The sequence below is a fragment of the Microtus pennsylvanicus genome, chromosome 1 (assembly GCF_037038515.1).
Source record: "Microtus pennsylvanicus isolate mMicPen1 chromosome 1, mMicPen1.hap1, whole genome shotgun sequence".
Taxonomy (NCBI): Eukaryota; Metazoa; Chordata; class Mammalia; order Rodentia; family Cricetidae; genus Microtus; species Microtus pennsylvanicus.
Window position 1 is genome coordinate 102,345,629 of NC_134579.1, and position 16,019 is coordinate 102,361,647.

At 52.1% G+C, this 16,019-nt stretch overlaps 1 protein-coding gene across 3 annotated transcripts in view; it reads right to left on the minus strand.

Annotated features, from left to right (window-relative positions):
- The window catches only part of Stx1a (syntaxin 1A), a 28,537-nt gene that overhangs the window by 3,932 nt on the left and 8,586 nt on the right, over positions 1-16,019 (minus strand). For 2 of the 3 annotated variants that reach the window (XR_012910953.1, XM_075977068.1), the window contains exons 2-8: positions 9,282-9,359; positions 8,897-8,996; positions 5,990-6,064; positions 5,185-5,258; positions 4,984-5,092; positions 4,497-4,570; positions 1,595-1,732 (exon numbers count right to left, since the gene is read on the minus strand). Coding sequence is in view for 1 of the 3 variants with exons in the window: in XM_075977068.1 (XP_075833183.1) it covers positions 1,595-1,732; positions 4,497-4,570; positions 4,984-5,092; positions 5,185-5,258; positions 5,990-6,064; positions 8,897-8,996; positions 9,282-9,359 (648 nt within the window). In the remaining 2 variants the exon portion in view is untranslated. Of the gene's footprint in view, positions 1-1,476; positions 1,733-4,496; positions 4,571-4,983; positions 5,093-5,184; positions 5,259-5,989; positions 6,065-8,896; positions 8,997-9,281; positions 9,360-16,019 lie in introns of all 3 variants that reach the window. The other variant, XR_012910954.1, reaches the window with a different exon arrangement.

Here is a 16,019-nt window from a genome sequence, read left to right on the forward strand (position 1 = left end):
ACATCTGAGACCGTCTCCAAAACAAAACCCACTCAAGGGGGCTGGAGAGATGGTTCAGAGGTTAAGAGCATTGCCTACTCTTCCAAAGGTCATGAGTTCAATTCCCAGCAACCACATGGTGGCTCACAACCATCTGTAATGAAGTCTGGTGCCCTCTTCTGGCCTGCAGGCATACACACAGACAGAATATTGTATACATAATAAATAAATATTAAAAAAATAAAATAAAAAAACCCACTCAATAAGAGCTAAAGAAATAAAGGAATAGCTTCTTGGTATGGTACTCAGTACCACCAGTCTTCCCACCTCATCTGTCTCCAACTTTGGCTTGGCCTTGACCACTCCCTGCATCCCAGAGACCTCCTTTCTCCTCAAGCTCAGCCTCCTGCTGAGCCCTTGGCATTGCAGGTCCCTCAGCCGGAGGCTGCTTCTCATTTCTCCTGGGAGCCCTTCTTGGTTGGTCCCTTTGTGAAGGGCAAAGGAAGCCCTGAGTGGATGGAGCCCCGAATGTGTGTTAGGACACGGGCGCAGCCTTCACTTCAGCGCTCAGGAGGCAGAAGCAGTTGGATCTCTATGTCTGAGTTCAAGGCCAACCTGGTCTACGCTGTCTCAAAGCAAAAACAGAGCCAAAAACAGAGCCGGGCAGTGGTGGCGCACGCCTTTAATCAAGACACTCGGGAGGCAGAGGCAAGCGGATCTCTATGAGTTCTAGGCCAGCCTGGTCTACAAGAGCTAGTGCCAGGACAGGCTCCAAAGCTACAGAGAAACCCTGTCTCGAAAAACTAAAAAAAAAAAATCAAAGCAAAAACAGAACAAGAAAGAAATAACAAACTTGTAGTGGCATGCGGAAGTCAGGTAATTGGGGTGAGATGGCTCGGTTGTCAAGTACCTCAGTTTGGATCCCCTGGAAAAAGCACCCACGTATAAAGTCAGCCACAGAGACCCGTGCCTCTAACCCCAGTTCTGTGAGCCAGAAATGGAGATTTGAGGCTCACTGGTAAGTCAGTCTAGCTGATTTGGTGAGCGCCAGATTCAGTGAGAGAAGGTGTCTCAAAGAAATAAGGCACATATGCATGTGTATACACACACACACACACATACACACACGCGATCTCAAGTTTTAGTTTATGACTTTGTGTTAGGCCTCATTCATAACTATCTCAGGTCTCCTGTGGCTCCCAAGCTACAGGCTGAATATGCCTACCTAGGACTCTGAGCCCCCAGCATCACCGGAGAATATTCCATTTGTTCTATAGAAACGCTGTGCTGTCCTTTCCCACCCAACAGCCATTCGCTCCTGCAAGGGATGCTCAGTTGTCTTGCCCATTGCTATGCCTTCTGCTCCTCGTGACCCATGACAGAGTTTGTGAAGCCAGGACGGGGCTGGGGTGAGGGGTGGGACCAGGCAGGGCCAGGGGGACCAAGCAGAGCCATGCAGCAGGATTCCTGGAGGCCCTTACAACAGACTATGGTTACCTGAAGACACTGTCCCTCCCGGGCAGGGCAGCGTGTTGGGTGGAAAGGGAAGGGGTTAGTGTGGTCCTGGATGCTGCTGGGAGCCAGAGGTCCTAGCATCGCGGATGCGGGCACTCACCTGGCTCTCCACCAGCATGGCCATATCCATGAACATATCGTGCAGCTCCCGGATGCTGGTCTCCAGCTTGATGATCTCACTGTGCCTGGTCTCGATCTCGCTCAGCGCCTGCTTCGAGATGCTGGAGTCCATGATGATCTAGGAGAACGGGGAGCCTGTCATTTTTCATTTTTCAATTTATGTGTATGTGTTTGTTTAGATGTGAGTGTAGTGACTGAGGGCCAGAAGAGGATGCTGGACCCCCTAGAGCTGGAGTGACAGGTGGTTAGGAGCCGTCAGACACGGGTACTGGGAACGAAGCTCATGCTCCCCGGAAGAGCAGCAAGGGATCTTAACCACAGTCATTTCTCCAGGCTCAGTGATTAGTTTTGTCAATTTATTGTTGTTGTTGTTGTTGTTTGAGACAGGGTTTCTCTATAGCTTTGGTGCCTGTTCTGAACTTGTTCTGTAGACCAGGCTGGCCTCAAACTCAGAGATCCGCCTGTCTCTGCCACCGAGTGCTGGGATTAAAGGCATGCACCAACACCGCATTAACAACATTAATTTTGTCAATCTGACAAAACCTGAAATCACCAGGAAGAGTCTCATCTCAATGGAGACTATTCAAATCAGCTTAGTTATGGACATATCTATGAAGGAGTGTCTCAATTATAAATGAAGGATTGTCTAATTATCAATGTTAACTGAGATAGCCCACTGGGAGTGGCACCATTCCCTACCCAGAAGATCCTGGACTATGTTAAGAGGAAGCTCGCCAAGCACTAAGCATGCGAACATTCATTTTCTCTCTGCTTTGACTGTGATGTGACTAGCTACTTCAAGCTCCTGTGAGCTAGATCATGACCCCTTTCCCCTGAGTTGCTTTCTGTCCAGGCATGGACAGCCATTATCACAGCCATGGAAATGAAACGAGAACAGGGGCCAAGGAGAAAGGTGTCTAGGATGAGCAGAGGTTACGCAGAAGCAGTCGCCGCCACAGCCCGTCCCGCCTCCTGTTTGGCTCCACTGCTAATTAGTTTCTGTGTGACTCAATTCCTGCCTGAAATGAGGAGCTGATGACACCCCCCCCACACACACACACAGAGTTAGTGCTCAACAAATGACTGCTTTATTAAGGCAGGCATGAGCGTGAACCCCTTTAATCCCAGCACTTGAGAGGCATCAGCAGACAAATCTCTGTGAGTTCCAAACCAGTCAGGTCTGCACAGAGAGTTCTAGGACAGCCAGGGCCACATAGTGAAGACCCTGCCACCAAAAATAAACAAACAAATAAATAATATGAAATGCACACATGTCCTTATTTATTGTGAGTGTGTGTGCAACCATGCTCAACAGCACATAGGTGGAAGCCAGACAAGGCGTCATTTTCTCCTTTCAGAAATAGTCCCGGCATCAAACCTAGGTAGCTGTTGAGCCATCAACATTTGAAACAGGATCTCATGTATCCTAGGCTGCCCCGAAACTGGTGACACAGACAAAGATAACCTTAAACTCCTGACCCTCCTGACTCTCTTTATTTTTTTGGTTTTCCGAGACAGGGTTTTTCTGTATAACAGTCCTGGCTGTTCTGGAACTCGATTGGCAGAGCGGTCAGGTCTCGAACTCACAGAGATCCGCCTGCCTCTGCCTCCTACATGTGAGGATTAAAGGCCTGCGCCACCATGCCTGACCTGCCACCTCGCTGGGTTTTAGTAAGTGCTGAGAACTAAATCCAGGGTTTCATGAGTAGCAGGCAAATACTTTAACCACCGAGCTACAGGCCAGTCCTGTTTCGGGGGTTTTCTAAACATTTATGTGTGTGTGTGTGTGTGTGTGTGTGTGTGTGAGCATGCATGAACAGGTCTGTGTACCAACTTGCACACACGCAGAGGCCAGAACAAAGTATTCTCCCCTATCACTCTTCTTCACCATTTCTTAAACAAAAATAGATGTAAAACAGTTTTTATTTGCGTGTATGGGAGTGTGTGCACGCTGCAGCTTGCTCGTACTCAGAGGACAACTTGGTGAAGCCGGTTCTCTCCTTCCTCTGAGTACTTCTTGGGGATTGAACTCAGGTCTTAAGCCTCAGCAGCAAGTTCCTTTCCCCTCTTAGCCATCTTGTCTGGCCCTGCCTCTGTGAGACACAGTCTCTCACTGAACCAGAAATTCACCTTTTTGGTTAGGCTGGCCGGCCGGCAGCTCTTAGCTTTGGCCTGGATCTGCCTGCTCACTGCTGCAGTTACAGGTACTCCGAGTCTGTTCTGAGGCAGGGTCTCATGAGCTCAGCCTGTCTGCCAACGTGCTGTGTAGCCAAGGACGACAGCGACTCCACCCTCCACCCTCCTCCCTCCACCTGCCTGGTGCCAGGACGACAGGTGTGCAACATCGCACCTGCTTGGTCTGCAGACATACCCTGGTTGGCCTTGAACCAGCAGCACTGTGCGCTCTTCAGCCTCTCAAGTGCTGGGTTTACAGGTGTGAGGCATCATGCCCGGCTTAGATACCGGTCTTAATTTTTCTTACTACGTTTTATTTGCGGGCGCGTGCTGTGTATGTATGTGGGGTATATGTATGTATCTATGTGGTATGTGTGTGGAGTGTGTGTGCGTGTGTGTATACAACTTGCAGGAGTTCTCTGCTTTCACCATCTGTCCCAGGGATCCAACTGAGGTCATCAGCTAGGCCTAGCAGCAAGCTCCTTTATCTGATGAGGCATCCTAACCCGGACACAAGTTTTGATTTTCACCTTTGCCCCTGATATTTATGGGACCCTCAACTTGGTCTCCTCCCTTTTCTTGATTGAGACTCAGGCTTTCTCTAAAATCCAAACACTGTCCTGACCATGGGTTTGGCATTCACACTGGGCCTAGTGTGGAGACATGTGGTCCATGGGTCCCGATAACAGGGAAGGCTTCCCACTCACCCCAGAGGCAAAGATGGCAGGGTTCCCGCTCTCCAGCATGTCTTCCAACTCCTCACTGGTCGTAGTCCGGCCAGCTGTGGATGGAATTACATTAAATCCTGCCTTCTCCAGGGAACTCAGTAGCTTCTAGTCCTAGCCCTCCAGCCGAAGCCCCACCCTCAACCACACCTCCCGCTACAAGTCCCACCCCTAAGGGAAGGGCCCCATTCTTCCGACCCAGGCCATACAGGCACCACAAGGCCCTACCCACCTCACCTTAGTCCAAGGCCCATACCCAGGCTCCACCCATGGCACCACCCATGCAGCACAAACCACACCCCTAGCCACAGGCCACACCTACCACCACTTAAACTCGAACCGTGGCCACCCGCCAGGGCTTGTGGCTCCAACACTCCAGTCCAAACTACATTACTAGCCACAAGCCCCATCTACCACTCCTTCAGCCACAGGCCCCTCCTTCCCAGCCCGGACCCAGTCCCCAGCTCACTGATCTCCAGCTGCCTCTGGATGCGTCCTTTACAGCGTTCTCGGTAGTCGGACTGTGTGGCATTGTACTCGGACATAACCTCCACAAACTTTCGTGACAGAGTGGAGTGCTGGGAGTCGGGGGTGGAGGGACGGGAGAACTGGTAGGTATTAGGCTCCACGGGGACCCAGAGACCCGCCCACCCCCGCCGTCCTTCTGCACCTGCGTCTTCCGGATCCTCAGGTCGGCGGATGAGCGGTTCAGACCTTCCTCCTGCTCTATGCTCTGCTCGATGCCTGGGTGGAGGGTGATGATAGGGGACGGTTGAGCAGTGCACGGCCTCCGTGCATCGGCTCCAGCCACAAGTGGAGGCTTCAGCTTCCCACCCCACACCCCGGGAACGAAGCCTCTGCCCGTGTCAAAAGGTATGGGGGGGTGGGGCCATACAGAAAGCAAACTGTAAACAATAATGGAGGGGGGAGGACCAACAACGGTTCTTCTCGCTGGCTAGTGTGTGCAGCTGTGTGCAAGCACACACCCACCTGTGGATACCTAAGGTAGGGGTGTGTGTGAGTGCACCTGGATGCACTTGCTTATGCTAGGACTGGCAGTTCGGGCCACTTTGTGACCTGATAATTCCTCTTTTGTTCAGGAAAGTGAGGACCGGGTGTGTGCCACCTGCAGGACATGCTCCTTTAACTGCAACGGCCATGGGACATGTATGTTTATTTGTGGACGCAGACAACACAACAGATGGTCTCTGCATGACTCCAGGATGCCAACCACCTCCTTGGGTGGGTTTTAAAATTTATTATTTCTACATAATTCTCATATAGCCCAGGCTGTCCTTAAACTATGTAGCCTAGACTGTCCTTGAACTCTTGATTCTTCCATCTCTGTGTTTGGAGATTACAGGTGAGTCTCCACACCCTCTTGTAGGGTTCGTGGATCAGTTCAGGGGGCTTCACATAGGCTGGGCTGTACCAACTGGGCCACATCCCCAGCCACCTAACCCGGAGTGACTCACTCTTTAACTTGGAGCGAACTTTGTTTGCTGTCTTCTTGATATCCGACATGAGCTCTTCCAGCTCCTCCTTGGTCTCTACAGGGGGAGGGGGGACATATGGTATAGGATACATACATGTTTTCCTCCTCTTTCAGACCTGGCCTCTGGCACCAGGAGTGAACAGGGGGCTCTGGGCAAACCCCAGCATTATGGCGTCCTCTCTTCCCTCGGCTACCTCTTTGTCTACAGTCGCAATTCTAGGCCGAAGCCACCTCAGCTACAGTCTCCCCCCTCCCTCCCGCTGCCTTCCAAGAAGCCGCCCTCCGGTTTCGCTGCTTCCCCCATCCCTTGCAGATAACAGATGGGGCTAAATTTAAGGCTGGTCGGGCTGCAGTCGGTGCTGAGGACTGTTTGCTTGTTGGGTGCTGGGGGTGGGATGGGGCCGGGTTCACCTGGCTTCACCTGGTGGCTCAGGAGGGTAAGTGGAAACTTACCAGGTCAGCAGGGTGCCCACCTTGCCTACTTAGTCGAAGCAATAGCTGACCCTGAACTTCTCACAAAGCTGTCCTTTCTAGGTGCTTAGCTCCCCTGCGTGGCTGAGAGGGGCCACCGTGGTCTTGGTGGGAGGTAGCAGTTTCAAAGGGAGCAAGCACTTCCCCCAGGGGGTTGTAGCCCTGGAGGTGACAGGTCACTGGGGGTCATGAGAGGTGACTAAAGGTGAGGGAAAGCCTTGTCTTAGCCACAGCTATAACTTTAAGCTGGCAGAGGCCTCAGGGGGCTCAGCTTGCTGCCCCCCACCCCCAGCCACCAGTACCACCCTCTCTTCAGGAGAGACTGGGGTCAGGTTCTTGGCTCTCACCTTTCCTCCCATACACACTGGGGACAGAGGGCTTAGGGGTGATAGCACTATCAGGATAGGAGGGTCACCGATCCTGACGGATGTCGGGGGGGGGGGGGGCTCTGCGGAGTGGAGGAGGGAGCCTTCCTCCCACGAACAAAAGGAAACTTGGTCACCAGCTGCTCTGCCGTCTCAGCCTTTTTTGCTCAGACCTAAAATAGCCCAGCCGGATGGCGGCCCCCAAAGAGCGAGAAGCAGCGTTGATCCAGGAAAGCCCCCGACCCGCTGCCAATGACCATATTCCTCCTTAGCTCTGCCCTGCCGCCCAGGCCCACGGGATGCCCTCTCCCCTTGATGAGCAGCTGCATCTTCATGTGGCTCTGCTACCCAGTTCGTGGGAACCATACCCACTCTGTGGGCCACACAGGGATAAGTGTGGACAGCGGTAGCACTGGAAGCTGAGAGAGGAAGCCGGGCCGGGATGGTGTGCCCGCCCCACCTCCAGCAGCTGAGGGGTCCCCTGGCCAGCTTCTCCCCTTCCTTCAGATATACCCCAGGCTATCCTGAAACTTACTGCGTAGCCACAGATGACCTTGAACTTCTAATCTCCCACCCCTACCTTCCTGAGTGCTAGAATGGCTACCATGTCCCAATTACAGGGAGCCGGGGATTGAACCCAGAACTTTGCACAAGCTAGTCAAGTACTCCATCCACTGAGTTACATCTGGAACTCACTGCTTTCTTCTCACCACAAAAGGACCAGATTATGCATCCCACACGAGGCCACAGGGTGACCTAGATAACCACAGACAGTGACACATACATCACTGCAGCCATCGTGGACAAAGCTTCAGGAAGGGATAAAGTGAGATGGCTGTGCAGCCTTCCCACGGCCCGGTGGTTTCTCCCTCCCCTCCCCTCCTAGGACATCTCCTTAGGTCCCAGGCGCTTCATTCTGCCTGGGGGATGGGGGGTAGGCCATGCACAGAGCAGCTGCTATCTGGACATATTGAACCAAAGGGCCAGAGGGAACCTTATCCTGGCCCAGAGGGTGAGGGACCCTGGATGAGGGGGACACATGCTAGACACAAAAGCCTTCCCTTATCTTTTGTGAACCACAGGGGGCTGGCATTCCCAGAGGACAGGAAATTACAGGATAGCAAGCTTCCAGGAACTAGTGACCACGGAGGATGCGCGGTCCGCCTGGGTCCCTGAGCAGAGGAGTGGCCGGCTAGTGCCTCCGGGAGCCTGAAGTTAAAACCCTCCAGGGCAGAGGGTCTCAGCTGGGCCTATCTATAACGCGCGCGCGTGCACACACACACACACACACACACACACACACACACACACACACACACACACACACTCTCTCTCACACCCCTCAACAGGAATGTGAAGACCAGGCCAGACCCTGTTTAGGACCAAGTGGGATTTAGATACACGCAGGCTCCCTGTGTGAAGGGAGACAGGTGATTAACTTCCTGGAGTTACAAGAATGCAGGACTCTGGGCTACTAAGGGGCAGGGTGCCAGATCTCACAGGAAGCTTGCCTGCTCTGTCAGAGAGCCACCTCAGAGTTGCCATCTGCTCCCAGGGGCGTCAAGGAGGGAAGGGTTGGACTGGGCAACCTCCAATTCATCAGGTGACTCTCTCCTTCTCCCTGTCCGTCCGTCCGTCCATCCATCCATCCATCCATCCATCCATCCATCCATCCACAGATTCTTATTCCCAGCACCCTAAGAGAGCTGCCTGACATCCCTGTGCCCTTAGGAAAAAGCCAGGTAGCTGGGGAAGTGGGGGCTGGCCTGGAACTCTCTTGGTAACAGAGGATAACCTTGAACTCCTGATCTTCCAACCCCCACCTCCTGGGATCACAGGTGTGTACCACCATCCCTGGCCACCACAATCTTCACAGCAGGCCCAGGTCTATTGGTGATGCGGGCAATGACTTGTTCAACTCCAGGTTTGGATCAGGGCAAGGAGCCCTGCCTTCTACATGTGCAGATGGAACCCCACTGCCCCTCACACCCCAGTCCAGGGGGGCTGGGGCTCAGGAGCCCTGTTTTGCAGCTGCCCCCATTCTCACTCACTCTCGTCCGGGTTGGGGGAGGCCAGGATGGCGCTGTGTTTCCGCTTCACCTCCTCCACATTTTCAGCAATCTTGTCAATAAAGCCCCGGATCTCTTCCACCTGGGGACCCAGGTCAGGGGGGTTAAGAGGAAAACAGTAGGGACTCAGAGGGAAGATGGGCCAGCACTGGGAGCCGGGCAACCGCTCCTGGAAAGTCCCAAGCATGACTCTGCTTTGCTAAGTAAGCATCAACTTATCCACCCTCAAATTGGCTCAGACTGGAGCCCCGTCCTGAGGGGTGGAGGGTCGGGGGAGAGCAAGACTTAGGTGCAGGAGAATCTTGCACCAGCTCTTGGGTAAGGAATGGCAGGGGCAAGAGGGGACATAGAGCAGGCTGGTTCCCACCTGTTCGAAGAACTCATCCATGAAGCGGTCTCGGTCCACGGTGACAGTGACATCATCATCGTCATCGCTGTCCTTGGCCTAGACAGGGTCAAACATACATGTGAGTGGACATGAGTGGGTCCCCTGGGATCCTAAACTGTGAACCTTCTTTATACACAGGCACAGGAGGCTCTTTGGCCATTTATCTCCCTCATGCGAGTCTCTGGGCAGGAGCAAGGACAGATAAGCTGTGTCCCAGCTTCCCACCACAGTGCCACCTGGAGGATCCCCAGGCCCCCGGCACAGTAGAGAAGATCTGCCTGTCAAGTGGGTGACAGAATCATGTCCCCTTCCAGCAGCTATGGAACTTGGTTACCATACCAGTGGTCCCTAAAACTGAAGCCAACCAATAGGTTGCTGTCTGAGTTAACCGAGCTCCACTCGAGTCTCCAAAATTTGCCGGACAGACTTCTTGCAAGCCAGGGCTTCCTACTCTCCAGACACAATGGTCTTTGTTTTGTTCTGTTTTTAGATGGTGTCCCACTTTCTAGGCCAGGCTACGGTTAAACTTCTGACCTTCCCTCAGCCTTTCAAGCGCTGGGATTACGGGTGAGTGCCACCATGCCTGCTTCTCAATTAAAATGGAGCTCAGCGTTTCCAAGACCTGTAGGTCCCAGCGTCCCAAAAGCAGCCATATAAAAGCCACAATTACCAGCCAGGGAATAATTAGACTAGGCTTGTCTTCTGGCCGTGGTCATTGTTTTCCCCTTTTCCATTTGTGTGTGCGCACATGTGTGTATGTATGTGATGTGCATGTATGTTTGTCTGTGTGCATGCGCACACGCATGTGGAGGCCTGAAGTTGATGTCCTCGGTTGCTCATCCCCCTTATTTATTGAGGCAGGGTCTCTCAATCAAGCCCAGAGCTTGCCGATCAGATATGGATAGTCTTGCTAGCCAGCTGGCTCCAGGGATGCCCCGTCTCTTCCTTCTGAGGCTGGAATTACAGGCAGGCGGCCACACTCACATGGCATGGGTTCCAGAGATCTGAACTCAGGCTCTCTTGCCTGTGAGGCAAGCATTGTAACTGATGTGCAATCTCCCCAGCCCCTGCTCATGGTCATCCTAGCCAACAACACCTGGAGTCAACCAAGGCCATGAGCTGGTTAGTCCAGTGTCCTTCCCCACAGCCAAGGTCCACCAATGTGACCTAGGACAAGAACTATCACCTTTGGGTCAGGAGTCAGGGCTCTGCCAAGGCTGACTGCTCAGTACCTGATGGCAGAGGGCACTGTCCGCTCTCTCAACACGATTCAGGTTGAGGGGATGAGAAGGCCTGGCTCAAGGAGGTCCCATCCCTGTGAAACATACTCTTCTGTGAACTGGGGATAGCGAGAGCTGACTGTAGGGGCACAGGGCTTAGAAGAATGAGACGCGGGCATTTTCTTGGGCTCCATTACCTCGTCAAAGCAGGACCCACCCAATGCAAGGGGGTGGCTAGAAGCTTCTCTGGAGGCAGCACTGAGGGGCCCCCTCCCATCTAGAGATCACACCTCCTCCCCCGGGCAGCTAAAATAAACCCCCCGCTCTACTCCTTCTCCTCAGAGTGCCTGTGGACTTCACCAGGTGGCCATCCCTCCCCCATCCATAGACAAGAAGACACTGGGAGCTATTGTCACACTTAGGAGCCATTCCTGGCTGTGGAGTTGAGTCACACAAGGTATTCCTTAGGGAAACTGAGGCATGGCATAGCCTGCAAGAGCTCTGTCCCCTTCACTCTGCAGCTAGCCAGGTCCTGAGCACTGGAATTGGGGTTTATGCCATTCGGTCTCTGGGGTACTTGGAAAGGTGGAGTGAGAATTGTTCCATCTCCTTTGCTTTTTGCTTATTCGCATAAAAAAATTTTAATTACAAAAAATACATATAGTTGTGATACATATGGGTATGCATGTGTACACCGTGCATGGGTAGGTACGTGCCTGCACTCCGTAGGTCAAAGAACAAATTGTAGGAGTTGGACCTCACCTTCCACCATGTGGATCCTGGGGATTGGACCCAGCAGAAAGCACCTTTACCCCGGAACCATCTTGTCTGCTCCTTTATCTAACAGCCCAAACTAACCACCAACTCAACTGGCCAGCTTGAGCAAGTTTGTGTGGCTGAGGATGGCCTTGAACTCCTGACCCTTCCAGCTCCACCTCCTAGGTGCTAGAATTGCCCAGTTTCCAGCTTCCTTATCTGGGAATAGCAGAAGAGAGGCTGGAGCCTGTAATCCCAACAGCACTCCTCAAGAGGATAAGGAGTCAAGGTCATGCCAGGCTGTGTGGGGAAATCCAGGCTAGCTTGGGCTACAGTGACCGGGTCTCAAAACCACTCAAATGGTTCTTCAGTTGAGAGCTCACATTGCTCTTACAGAGGATCCGAGTTTTGGTTCCCAGCACCCACAACAGGCAGATCACAAGCACCTGTAACTCCAGCTCAAATGGATCTGGTGCCCTCTTCTGCCCTCTGCGGTACCTGGACTCAAGTGCACATATCCACTCAAGGACATACATATACTAAAAAGTTTTAAAACAATAAAAATAACACTAAAAAAAAAAGGTCAGTTAGTAGTTAGTAGAGAGCCTAGAACACACATAACCCTGGCTCTATCCCCAGTCCCTCAGAACTTGGGTGCCAGCCTTGCCGAGCCCCCTGCTCCACCCTTGGGACTCCTGGGGCTGGGCTGGTATTTCTCCGTACCACTTCACTTTGCCATCCATCCCACAGGCATCCGATCTCTCTAGAGCTCATCCTACCATCCCCACCACTGCCTAAGGGCTGGAGCTAGAGTGGAGACTGGCAGGGATACGGCCAGACCTTGTCTGTGAGGGCAAAGTTGGGAAGGAAGGGCCTGGAGAGATTCTGAAGGGGCCATTCAGAGTGGCCCCAAAGCCAGTCGGAAGGTTTGGGTCTGACCTCCCAGCTGTGGTCATCAAACCTGGCATGGCTCTTAGGTACCCTGAGGGAGAAGCCCGTAGGAATCACCTTTCTCAAGGTCTCTTGGCGGGAAGTTTCTTAGCTCACAGCCCCAGGTTACAGCCTATTACTGTGGAGAAGTCACAGTAGCTGGACCTTGAGAGGACCAGCCAGCCACATCACAGCCAGTAAAGAGCAGAGAGGAGGGCTGGAGAGCTGGCTCAGTGGTTAAGAGTACTTGCTACTCTTGCAGAGGACCTGAGTTCGGTTCCCAGCACCCACATGTTGGCTCACAGCTGTTCACTCTTACTCAGCGCAGGACCCAAGGAACGGTACCACCCACAGTGAGCGGGGTTTTCCCACATGAACAACACAGACATGTCCCATGCAGATATGCCCATGGGCCAAGGCAGTACAGACTAGCTGAAGTATTGAGTCTCTTCCCAGGTTGTATAAAGCCAACAGTCAAAGCTGGCTAGAGGCCATCACTGTCTCCGCCTCACTAGGACCAGTTCCTTCTCCTCCCCACATCCCAGAGTCTACCGACTGCCCCTGTGAACATCTTCCCGCCCCTGCAAATCACGCTGCTTCCCCTGGACTTCCAATTCCAGGAAGTCTACCATCCCTTCACCCTCAGGTGCTGCCTCTATTAGGGGGCCCTGTCCTCTAATGGCCCCCATTCCTCTGGTTTCCCACACACCTTTCAGATCCAGATGGGAGTCATGGCCATACTTTCATGCCCTGGGCGACCTGAGGAGCCCTGCCCCTTCACCTCGGAATGCTCCCTTACTACCTTTTCCAGACAGCACTGCCCATTTCTGAAAGGCACCGCTGTTGGCAGTCTCCTCTCTTTCCTGTGGTTTGGCTCTCTGCTCTGAAGAGTCTGTTCCTGCCTCCTCCCTAGGGTGGCCCTACCGGAGCTAACGGTGTCACCAGCGTCCTCCCTGCTCTGCTCCTCTCAGCTCCAGTAGGCATTCCTTTCTCCAGAGGCCCGAGAAGCGCTCTGCTCAGCCTCGGCCCTGCCTGTGTTGTGCAGTAGGCAAACCGAACCTAGTGTAGTTTGAGCAGTGTCAAAAACTGAGCGGTGGTGACACACACCTTTAATCCCAGCACTTGGGAGGCAGAGGCTGATCAAGATGTCTAACTCTCTTAATATAGCCAGATAATCAATACAGGGCTGTCTGGCAAAATGGTTCGGCAGGTCAAAGAGCTTGCCTTGCAATCCTGATGACCCAAGTTCAGTGGCCTGGGTTAAATTCCTGGAATTCATATTTATTAAAAAAAAAAAAAAAAAAGCTGGATGCGGTGGCTGCTATGTGAGCTCTCAGCGCACCTACAGGGAGAAGGGAGGCAGAGCCAGAACCCACTGGAAGCATCCATAAGCGGTGCAGATGCCGCAGATGCCGGAATGAGAGGAGAGAACCTGTCTCAAAATCAAGGTGGGAGGAAACTAAGGGGGAGTCAGCAGGTAAGAGCACCTGCCACAAAGCCTGCCGACCTGAGCTGGAATCCCTAGGACCCACAGAAAGATGCACAGACAGAAGCAATGGCAAGGATGTACCCTCACGATACATCACACACACACACGGATGTACCCTCACAATACATCACAGACACACACACACAAGGATGTACCCTCACAATACATCACAGACACACACACACAAGGATGTACCCTCACAATACATCACAGACACACACACACAAGGATATACCCTCACAATACAACACACACACACACACAAGGATGTACCCTCACGATACATCACACACACACACACAAGGATGTACCCTCACAATACAACACACACACACAAGGATGTACCCTCACAATACAACACACACACACAAGGATGTACCCTCACAATACAACACACACACACACACACACACAAGGATGTACCCTCACAATACATCACACACACACACACACACACACACACACACACACACACAAGGATGTACCCTCACAATACATCACACACACACAAGGATGTACCCTCACAATACATCACAGACACACACACACAAGGATGTACCCTCACAATACATCACAGACACACACACACAAGGATGTACCCTCACAATACATCACAGACACACACACACAAGGATGTACCCTCACGATACATCACAGACACACACACACACAAGGATGTACCCTCACAATACATCACACACACACACAAGGATGTACCCTCACGATACATCACACACACACACACAGGCACACACACACACACACAGGCACACACACACACGGATGTACCCTCACAATACAACACACACACACAAGGATGTACCCTCACAATACATCACACACATACACACACAAGGATGTACCCTCACGATACATCACACACACACACACAGGCACACACACACACACACAGGCACACACACACACGGATGTACCCTCACAATACAACACACACACACAAGGATGTACCCTCACAATACATCACACACACACAGGCACACACACACACGGATGTACCCTCACAATACAACACACACACACAAGGATGTACCCTCACAATACATCACACACACACACACACACAGGGATGTACCCTCACAATACAACACACACACACACACACACACACAAGGATGTACCCTCACAATACATCACACACACACACACACAGGGATGTACCCTCACAATACATCACACACACACACACACACACAGGGATGTACCCTCACAATACAACACACACACACACACACACAAGGATGTACCCTCACGATACATCACACACACACACACAGGCACACACACACAAGGATATACCCTCACAATACATCACACATACACAAGGATGTACCCTCACAATACATCACACACACACACACACACAGGGATGTACCCTCACAATACATCACAGACACACACACACAAGGATGTACCCTCACAATACAACACACACACACAAGGATGTACCCTCACAATACAACACACACACACACACACACACACAAGGATGTACCCTCACAATACATCACACACACACACACACACAGGGATGTACCCTCACAATACATCACACACACACACACACAGGGATGTACCCTCACAATACAACACACACACACACACACACACACAAGGATGTACCCTCACAATACATCACACACACACACACACACAAGGATGTACCCTCACAATACATCACACACACACACAAGGATGTACCCTCACGATACATCACACACACACACACAGGCACACACACACAGGGATGTACCCTCACAATACATCACACACACACACACACACACACACACACAAGGATGTACCCTCACAATACATCACACACACACACACACACAGGGATGTACCCTCACAATACAACACACACACACACACACACAAGGATATACCCTCACGATACATCACACACACACACACAGGCACACACACACAAGGATATACCCTCACAATACATCACACATACACAAGGATGTACCCTCACAATACATCACACACACAAGCCCTAGTGTCAAGCCAGTCCTCGTCATACATCATGTATGATACATGATGCATACAGAGAAATAGAGAAAACAAACAATTTTAAAAAATTATAATCACATAATACGTTCTTTCCAGGAAAAGCCCAAACTGTCTCCTGCCCACAGTCCACGTGGCTGGAATGGGGCACGAAAAAGACCTATCCTGTTTCACTTCGTTTGCTTCCCCTCTCACGCTTGGTTTGTCCTGAGTCGATGCAACAGCCATCTGTCTGTCTCCATCTCCCCAGGGCTGGGGTCACAGGCGTAGGCTATGATGTTCCTCCCA